Source organism: Lutjanus erythropterus, chromosome 9 (genome assembly GCF_056507025.1).
Source record: "Lutjanus erythropterus isolate fLutEry1 chromosome 9, fLutEry1.hap2, whole genome shotgun sequence".
Classification (NCBI taxonomy): Eukaryota; Metazoa; Chordata; class Actinopteri; order Lutjaniformes; family Lutjanidae; genus Lutjanus; species Lutjanus erythropterus.
The window spans coordinates 3,970,412-3,981,254 of NC_139325.1; the positions used below are offsets into that span (position 1 = coordinate 3,970,412).

At 41.2% G+C, this 10,843-nt stretch overlaps 1 protein-coding gene across 1 annotated transcript; it reads right to left on the minus strand.

Annotated features, from left to right (window-relative positions):
- Positions 1–575: 575 nt before the first annotated feature.
- On the minus strand, positions 576–3,197 carry fzd1 (frizzled class receptor 1). The gene has a single exon (XM_084725969.1). The coding sequence runs from the start codon at positions 2,878–2,880 to the stop codon at positions 1,225–1,227; it is 1,656 nt and encodes a 551-aa protein (XP_084582095.1). The 5' UTR covers positions 2,881–3,197; the 3' UTR covers positions 576–1,224.
- Positions 3,198–10,843: the final 7,646 nt, after the last annotated feature.

Consider the following 10,843-nt stretch of genomic DNA (forward strand, 5'->3'; position numbering starts at 1 on the left):
AAGATAACGTCCTCAAATGTCTTGTTTTGTCCACATCTCAAAGATAGTCAGTTTACTGTCAGAGAGGAGTAAAGAAACCAGAATATATTCACATTTAAGAAGCTTGAATCAAAGAATGTGGACTTAATTTTCCTTTTAAAAAATGACCCAAGCCAATTAATAGATTATCAAAATAGTTGGGATTAAAATACTTATCGATTAACTGTTGCAGCTCTATTGCAGAGTCTTGGAAGTTGTCAGTAAATGTGTCAGTGAACACCTCATCTGCTTTCATTTTGCTCCAAGTTATGAAATATATGTGTTATACTGCAGGGAATCAATCTACACTTAGACCTGCATTAGGTATCATATCATAGCTTTATCAAAATAAAGCAGTTATGATGATCACTGTGCAAAATTACCTCAATCTGGAAATTTTAGAGGGTCTGCAAGTTGATTTTCAGATTGCAAATAAATTTAGAAAAAAAGAAAACTGTTTCCAAAACCACAACTAAAAATCAGTGCTGCCTGAGAGGAGGTGAAACTGTCAAATACATGTCATTTTCAGAACTAAAACATGCAAAAACACTGGCATGGTCCTTTAACCTGACATGATTATGTGTGCTTTATTTGGAAAGGAATGTTATAACTGTCGGGGCCTGAGCTACAGGCCACAACCATCTGTCACAATGACTCACATTCACAACCTGTGCACGGTTTCTCTTGTCCCAGACTGCTGACATTTCCCTTCAGACATGGGCAACTGCTGCTCCACTGTACAACAGACACAACCTACAGCTGGTTAATCAGGATAAGAGGGAGCCACGAGGAAGCACTTGGGTTTCACGGGACTCTGCTTAGAATAGACCCCGCCGCTCGCCCGGCAGTTCACTGAACAAAGACACAAACACTCGATGTGAAATACTCCCAGTGGTGTCCACAGTAAGTCAGGTCATGAGACGTCGGGATCCTTGATGGTCAGCTGGCTCTTTGTGATGATTAAGTACAATTCCATTATGTCCAAAGTATGAAAAAAAGTGTCTTTTTAAAAAAAAAAAAAGAAAGGATTTTTTAAAATCTTTAAATACAAATATATACTTACAAAAATCTCACAAATGTATATGTACATTAAAAAACATACTGAGTGTCTCCTGTAAGTCCGAGAAAAATCAAAAAGAAAATAATAAAGAGGATTATCATTCAGTTTGTCACTAAGCAGTCTGTGAGGGACGGGGTCAAACCACATCACACTGTGGTCTCGCCCTGTTTACTGTTGGCCAGTCTCGTGTAAAACCTCCTCCACGAGTTGAGCGTCTTCCCGGACCAGATCCAGAAGCCGGAGGTGATGCCCACGATGAGTGTCATGAGATACTTTATCATGAAGACGGTGAAGTCGGGGCTCATGTTGGGGTGGTTCTGGGCTGGACACGGCACGGCATACGTCTTGCACGTCTGGCTGATCCACGTCCTCTCCCACTGCTCTCTGAAGGCCTGCTCATAGAAGTAGCAGGCAATGACGATGGTGGCCGGCACGGTGTACAGCACGCTGAAGATCCCTATCCGCACCATCAGCTTCTCTAGCTTCTCTGTCTTGGTGCCGTCGTGCTTCATGATGGTGCGGATGCGGAACAGGGAGACGAACCCCGCCAGGAGGAAGGAGGTCCCAATGAAGAGGTAAACAAACAGCGGTGCCAGCACAAAGCCCCGCAGGGCGTCCACGCTGTTGATGCCAACAAAGCAAACCCCGCTTAAAACGTCTCCGTCCACCTGCCCTACGGCGAGGATGGTGATGGTCTTGATGGCGGGCACGGCCCATGCTGCCAGGTGGAAGTACTGAGAGTTGGCCTCAATTGCCTCATGCCCCCACTTCATCCCTGCTGCCAGGAACCAGGTGAGCGCCAGGATGACCCACCAGATTGAACTGGCCATACTGAAGAAGTAGAGCATCATGAAGAGGATGGTGCAGCCCTCCTTCTTGGTACCCTGCACCACAGTCCTGATGTCATTGTCAAACCTGTCATTGCAAACCACCTTGTCCTCCAGTAAGAATCCAGCAATGTAGGCAATGGACACCATGGTGTAGCAGCCGGACAAGAAGACAATGGGGCGCTCAGGATAGCTGAAGCGCTTCATGTCCACCAGGTATGTCAGCACGGTGAATAAAGTGGAAGCACAACACAGCACTGACCAGATTCCGATCCAAATCCTGGCGAATTTGAGCTCCTCCTCACTGAAGTACATCATCCCGTGAGACCTCTTCGGCTCGCACGGAGCGCCGCAGTTCTCCTGCCCGAGGAAGCGGTAGTTCAGGTAGGGAGGCACCCTGAGCGAGGCCGGGCACCTGAACTGGCCGCTCATGGGGTCCGGGAGCGCCCGCTCTGTGGGGTACGGGCTGGGACTGTCGGGCCCGCTGCGGTCCGACATGTTCTGGCCGACGCACAGCTCCCCGGCGCCGTGGACCGGGAAGGACTCGCAGGCCAGGCTGTCGGGCCACTGGAAGCCGAACTTGTTCATGAGCGCCTCGCAGCCCTGCCGGGCGCGCTCGCACAGAGAGCGGCACGGGGGCAGCGCCTGCTCGAGCACCGTGCACACGGGCGCATACATGGAGCACAGGAAGAACTTTAAATCCGGGGAGCACTGCACTTTCACCAGCGGGTAGAACTGGTGGACCTCCAGTCCGGCGTCCTCCTGGTTTGTGTGGCCAAGCAGGTTCGGCATGATGGTCTCATTGTACGCGATGTCCGTACACAGCGGGATGGAGATGGGCTGGCAGAATCCGTGCTCCGGTATAGACATTCCTCTGTCACCGTACTGCCCGTTCACTCGAAAAATTCCCGCGTTTAGGCACAGAATTAAAAACAATAAAGTCAAAACAGCGCGGAGGAGTCTGTTGTAAGCCATGGTGGAGAATTTATCCGCTGCCGCACTTTGTGTTTGTTGCTGAACTAACTTACGTTACCTCGGCAGGCAGCAGCCTACTTCCTTGACTGCTCTTTGTTGGCGTCTCTCCGCGAGGAAAAAGCAGCTTCTCCCGGCAGGAATTTCACAGTTCCCAGTCCCTCCGGCGTGTCACCGCGCCGAGCTGATGTAAGAACGTGAAAAAATCCAAAGATTTTAAAAACAAACGTGGCCTCTCCGACTGAAATCCACAAAAATAACACGTACTCCTCCAGGAAAGAGACTGCTCCAGTCTTCAGTGCGCCCGACACAGCGTCAGTCTGCCGTTCAAACCTGTTCTGCTCTCCCTCACACATTCACACTGTCGTCAAGGTACCCAGCATTCAACACCGCTTCCGGTCAAGACTTTCAAAAATAAAAGTCCCTAATACAACATAACACTGAATCATTTGAAAATACTTAATGCTACTTAGTAGCACGCGACGTAGCCCGTTTGCATGATATTCAGTGTTTGAAATAGTTTGTAGGCTATTTAATTTCTGACAGATTTAAGATTATTTTGGAATTTGAGAATAATTTCGAAATGTTGAGAGTTGAACTTTCAGTATTAGTTCCAGGCATAAGAAGAAAAATAAATCAGAAGAAAAAGATTTCTTTATATTGAATTATAAGAATAAAGTCCAAATATCGAATTATTAACTCAAAATATTGAGAATTAAGTTGAAATATGGAGAATGAAGTCAAAATACTGACAATAAAGTCGAGAATAACATAGAAATATGAGGAATAAAGTTTAAATATTGAGAATAAAGTTTAAATGTCCAGAATAAAGTTGAATATTCAGGATTAGGGCCAGGCATTAGAAAAATAAATCAGAAGAGGATGATTTATCATTTTGCATAATGAGAATAAAGTGGAAATATCGAGAACAAATTTGAAACTTGGACTTTAAATTTTAAAAAAGAAAGATTTAGTGCTTTATACAAATAATAATTTAATAATATAATAGACGTTTATTAGTGGATGAACCATGCTGTTTTCGAGGGCATCCTAATTTATCAATAACTTTTAATGACATTTGCATTTTATACATTTGTGATTGCAATAAAATGAAATTTAACAATGACATAAAAAAGTAACTGTGCTAAAATAAAAATAATAAAACTGAAACAACAAGGATAAAAATGAATCAGTATTTTAAGTTGGTAAAGAAAAATTATTCCAGCAATCCAGCATTGTTTTTTGAGTTATGTCAATAAATCGTTCCCCAAATTATCACCTACCAATATCTGTATCAATGTATGATCCAACCAGCTAAACTACAGCTGATACTTCCTGTTTACCTCTGTCTCATTTTGACTAGCTTTACGTCTCTCTCTCTCTCTCTCTCTCTCTCTCTCTCTCTCTCTCTCTCTCTCTCTCTCTCTCTCTCTCTCTCTCTCTCTCTGTCAATAGGACCTGATAGACGGAGGGTTGGGGAGGACCTGCATTTTTCCTAATGTTTGCCTGGATTGCAGAGGTTCATTTCAGTTCATCTCTGCACTGTTATGAATGCAGGATGTGCAGCTATGCCGAGCATCTTAAAGGACCATTTCAAATATAATGCCCCTAACCTCTAGATTTTGAAAATGTGTTTTTCCTTCAGTTCTGGGTGGTCAGTGGTGTCCATTCAGGATGAAAATCATCACAGATTTATTTATGTGAAAATGCAGGTTAATGAAAGACTGATTTGTAACGTCTTTAGTACATTGCATCACAGCAGAGGTGAACACTGTGTAGGATTACATAAGTCAAGTTTGCCCTCAGGCTTTGCCAGTTGTGGCTTTAGTATCATGCAAACATGATGGGAACCAGTGGACCCCTGGAAATATCGACAAAATACATCCAAAACACATCATCAGTTCTCCTGTTGCTTTCTCTGATGTTGTGGATTCATTATTTGATCTAACCTTAATATCTGTTCTGTTCTGTGTTCCACTTGTGTTTCTCTGTGTGTTAAGGTACCACTCTAAGGACCTTTCCCTAATATCTATTTAGGCTACAGCCAAATCCTATACATTTTTCTCATTTTTAAAGAAAGCTGAGAGCTTCCACACCTTGCTGAGAGCAAGAAGCTGAGAGCACCCATGTAAAAAGTGCATCTGAGTAGTAGCTAAAGTAATGCAGTTTTTTAGACAAGTGATAACAGTCTACAGTACTTATGTGGATTATTACAACTTTAAAGTACTCTCCATTCCCTTACCCCAGAATTCTCATTTGAAAAAAAGTGCATTAGTTAGGTTTCTCTTAGCTGGTGCCCTTATTTTTTTTTGCCGCTGCCCCTCAGACAGCCAGAGGTCCGCCACTGATCTGTCCCTTTTATTTTAAGCTGCTTTAATTAAAAAAAATAACAATGATGGATTTAATGACTACAGTGCATGTATGGAAAGGGACATTTAAAAGTTTGAAATGTCCAGAATAAAGTTGATCTTTGATTATTAGTGCCAGGTATTAAAAAAATGCATAATTTCAAGTCAAAATGGTATATCAGCTTTATACTAGATGTTTTGACTTTGCTTTCAAAGATTCAAGTTTATTCCTTACATTTTAACTATGTAATCAAATGGAAATAAATAAATTTAAAAAATATTTCTCTGATTTTATTTTTTCCAATGCCTGGTACTAATATTGAAAAATCAACTTTATTCTCAAATTACAAAATAAAACTCTTCCTCCTCATTTTCCCCTTATGCTTGGATTCCTCTGCAGGCATCTGCATTGTTTCCAAAACATAGTAGAACATTTAGCAGCAGAAGAGCCAGATCTTTTTCTGATGAGGAGATGGAGACCAACACCGAGGTAAAAGATATTGAATATTATGACATGAAATGCTCAGAAACACTGCTCCAAATGAATGATTCTGCTTGTGTGTAATTAAGTGAGCCAGGCTACTGTATGTTAGTAGGCTTGCTGTGGTAGTACATAGTTACTGGTGTCACATGATGTTTTGGCTTACACCGATTACATTAGTAGCCTTCTGCCCCCACTGTCTAAGCATGTTATCAGTGTTTAGCCAGATGACGGACGCTACAGACAAAAAGTGTCTGCTCTGAACAGCAGCAGCAGCAGCAGGACTTAGATTAAAAGAAACCCTAACATTGCAGACCAATTAAGTTAGTTTTAACTTAAGTATTTAACAGCCATCCACTCTGGTAGGAAGAATTTTAATATCTATATTAAAACTAATGACAGAGGTTGCTTATTGACGCCTGGGTATGGTTGTACAGACTGAAATCTGCTGTAATGGTAATTATACTGAGCCCCAACATCAACAAACAGTCATGGGATGGAGGCAGACATAAAGGTGATTATTCTGTTGCTCAGTACATGAACACTAATCTGTGCTAAAGTGCCAAAACTAAGGCTGAGGTATTAGGCTGTGGCAATGTCTGCATACAGTGATGTCCACAGTGAGACATCGCAATGAATGATGATATCGTTGTTATGTGCTTCAGCTAAAGCTGAAAAAAATAGGAGATTTAAAGGGATGGTTCACTAAAAAATCAAAATTCAATTGTTATCCACACACCCTAATGTCCATTGAAGGTCAGGTTTAGTTTTTTAGTTCAAATAACAATGCTGGAGTTTCACAGGAAAACAGCGTTGCAGGATCTCACAAACAATGGAAGTGAATGGTGACCAGCTGTCAAATGTTAAAAAACAACAGAATAAAAACATAAAATGCCTCCATACATCTCCACATTCATGTACACTGTCTGAACTGTGTGTGTGTGTGTGGTGTGACGGTGTGCAAACAGCATGTCGGGACTTTAGGAGACTTGGATTACACCAGACGAGCAGTATGGAGTCATTTCACTGTTTCTTTCTAGCTGTTTTTTTACATTTGAAAACTGATCACCATTCAATTCCATTGTTTGGAAGATTCAGTAACACTGTTTTCCTGTGAAACTCCAGCAGTGTTTTGTGGACTAAAAAACTAAACCTGACCTTTGGTCAACATGAGGGTGAGTAGATAATGACTGAATTTTCATTTCTGAGTGAACCATCCCTTTAAAAATATTTTTGGTTTTATCACCTAAATTAAACCATGTTCACTTGGTAGTAAATAGTGTGATTAAATAAGCTAAGCTACAATAAATCAGGTACAAGGAGCTATTGCTTAGTTATAATTAGAATAATAAGCCTATCCTTTATTTTTGCTCTCTGGCTGACACTCCTTATTCATTAGCAATTTTTAAAAATAATTTAATTGTTTTTTACTTGTGAAGCTTGTGACAAGATTTTACTCAACAAATGGAAAGTAGTCTTGAAGGAGCTAACATGAAAACAGCAGCAGTGTCTGATGTAATCTGTAACACCGGTGTTGTCAGGAGTTTATTAACTGGTGGCAACATTTCCTCTCTGTGTCGGCAACGTGTTTACAGCTTGTGTCTGCTGCCACCTTCTTTGCAAGATTCCTTTACATTTTAACATAAAAATAATTTGATTTCCTCTCAGCTGACTGAGACGAAGTATTGCTGTGTATTATGTATGTTTAAGGTTGAAGGAGAGATATGTTTTATTTTGGCTTTTCTTGATGTATTTTTGTGTTTGTCACTGTCCATTTATGTCTAATTATGTTTTACTCATCCCTCATGAAACAGATGCAGCTCATCTCCTCACAGGGTTAATCCTTGACATGATTTTGAATCTACTCCACTGGAATCAAGTATGCGTGATACATTGGTGCCCTGCGCGCAGACAGCACGCAGTTTGAGAGTGTGTTTTGTGTCATTTCCAAGTACCAGCCGAGACATAACTTCCTGTAATCAGCCCTTGCACGAAAAATCTGTTTACGACGAAGGAGGGAGAGACATCAGCCGAAGGTGGAAAAATACATACGATCCCTAATGTAGACAAGATGAGAGCGAGGCTTTCCAACTGGCGCTGTCGTCTGTCTGTCTGTTAGCAGGAGGAGAGAAGCAAGGAGTGTAAAATGCATACTGACAGAGGAATGCTTGATTTTCTTCCTTGGGCTGTACAGAGGAGAGAGAAGAACTGCAACCATGCTACAGTTACCAGAATGTGTTGGATGACTTCTGTCTTCAGGCTGTAGTCGACAGTACTATCACTGTGTACCAGACAGGCCTTGTTGATACGTGACCTGAGATGATCTGTGGAATTTATACACATAATATGAGACAAACACATTGTATAATATAGTTATATTAGGTATTCCTTTAAGGACTATATCACTGTTTTTGCATGTTTATGCTATAAATCATGTATAGGCTGACTGAAAATTTGTGACAGTCAGCACGACTTTCAAAGCGATAAGGACGAATGTGGTATAAAGAGTGAGAAAGTCTGCACAGGGAGGAGGAAGAGTTGGATGGATGGGTCAAACCAAGGGTGTAGGTTTCATTTCAACATTGGCGATTGGCACAAATTGAGCTCATTCAGGACATTTTGAGCATCAGAAACTTTATTTCCAGCATTCTGGTGATTATCACGCACCAGTTTTTGCCTCTTCTGCATTTATTTATGTAAAGGAAAACACATAATTCAGGTGCTGGGTGAAAGTACAGAGAATATAATGTTCTGAATTTTGAGGGAGGCCTGTCCCCCCTGAAATCTACACCTATAGGTCAAACACAGGAACTTCACACAGGAGATCAGGGTTTGATTGGTTTGTGGGACCAGTAGTCAATGTTGATGATTTTAATCTTAAATTTAAATCCTTTTGCCTTTCACATGCACATCAGGTAGGTGCAAGGCTGCCAGAAAACACTGTCAAAAAAACAGTGGAATGGGATTGAAAACATTGGCATTATTAAACTCTTGTGGCATGGAGTAAGTGTGCGGGTGTTTCTTTGTTGCCTAAACCTTATGAAGTAGCTTTGTTGCCTGATCCTAACAAAACTGAAATGTTTCCCAGCAAGTTTTATTTTGAAAGTGTAACACAATGTTGTGTAGTTATTATTGCTAACTCAAGCATGATTGTGGATAATACATTAGTTTGAATGCTGTGGTGAGTCTCATGAAAGAATGGAAAATTTGTGTCCATGTCCACTGTTAAATATTATTCATGTATTAGTATTTGTTGGTTTTCTTTCAGAATTTGATTTATTTCACCTTTCAATTGCTTCATATTTGGGGCATGTATGTATATGAAGCCTAAGGCATTAATCTAGTGCCCTCTATGGGTTGTGCATTAGAATGCCACCCATAGCTGGCATTTAATTTACACTCATTCTGTTTGTCAGACCCTGATGAAGATGTAGAGTCAGTATGTATAGGTCTATTTGTTTGCCTTTATTTGAAGAATAAATTTATAGCACAATTTCACCAGAAGACAGAGTGCCTCAGTGTTTTTTCCCATGGTTGTCTACATAAGTGTTCCCCAATCCTGGTCCTCAGGGCCCACTGTCCTGCATGTTTTAGATGTTTCTCTGCTCCAACACACCTGATTCACATGATCAGCTCATCGTCGAGCCTCTGCAGAAGCCTGACAACAACCTGATCATGTGAATCAGGTGTGTTGGAGCAGAGAAACATCTAAAACATGCAGGACAGTGGGCCCTGAGGACCAGGATTGGGAAACACTGGTCTACATAACTCAAGTAAAACTTCTTGGATTTTGTCTTTTTTTGTACCTTTTATCTGCCTCACTAAAGAGCACCTGCCAGACAAGCCAACCGAGCCATGCAGCTTCTCCCATTATGAACTGCCATAAAATTGCACACAGAAGCATAGAGTCATAGTCATCTGACATGACCTACAAGCTAAGTAACAACAATTAATTTGTTAGTAACTGTTGCTGAATATTTCAAACTTCCTAACTTATCTATCTATGCTGTCTAAACATACATGTGCCTCTCAGATCTTCCTGTTGGTTTTTTGCTACATACATGTCTGGACAGTCCACTGAGCTGGTGACGCTGATGCCATGTTCACGTCATATGAGACAGATGATAGATTTCCATGTTTCAAACCTGCAAACATTTATGTAGTCAGACAATTGAGGATGGTTATATGATTACAAAGTTGGTCATGTGAGGGTTGAAGTGTTTTGTGCGTTGACATAGTATTAAACGCAGCTGGAGATTTGAGGTGGGATGGGAGGATGCCATCTTCCTTGTATAAAAATGACCAAAATGCATCCACCTTGTTGACCTGCCATCCCCCCTTTCCACCCCCTCGTAGCAGAGGGAGTGCAGGGTAAGAGGGATTATTCAGATGAATACGTCTAGCCTGCCTGACTCATTGATCCTTTATCTAACTGAGGTTTGTGCAAATTAGAATCTATGGCCGCGACCATGGCTCTGAAATACCAGCAGCCTAAATGGGCTGTGTATTGGTAAATCCATGGTGCTGTCCATGGTGCTGAAGTAGTGGACAGATTTGTAATTTTGCCATTTTCTCTTAGTCCTGCCCTTCTGTCAGTTTCATCGTGGATCTATAATATTCTTTAAACTATATGCTACATCATATTGTAGTCTGTATACTTCACAATGTCACCTTAATGATCAAAGTGATCAAAGTTTTCAGGATCTGTGCTGCTGAAAATTCATTCCAGAGTCATGGAGGTTAGTGTTAGTTAACCCCAACTGACTACTGACTGTATGTCAGTTCACAGGGGTTCAGGTAAGGCCTGCATCATTTTCTCTGCTTGGCAATGGAAGCATTTAGAGCAGTGGACTACAGTCTGCTTTCACTGGAGCCCCCAACTTATATCTGAGCCCCCCCAGGCTGAATACATGTTTAAAACTGCTTGAATTTGTAATCACATTAATTTCATAATAAATTACTGCCTGATAAAGAAATAAAATAAATCAGATATTTGCTGAGCCAGATTGTACAGGATGTTAATTATTAATCATTAATTGATTAATTGACAAATAAGAATTGAACCGATTAAACATTTGTATTAATTGAAACAGCATTAGTTGTGCCTCACTTGACATCGTTTTGTCTGGCAGAACCG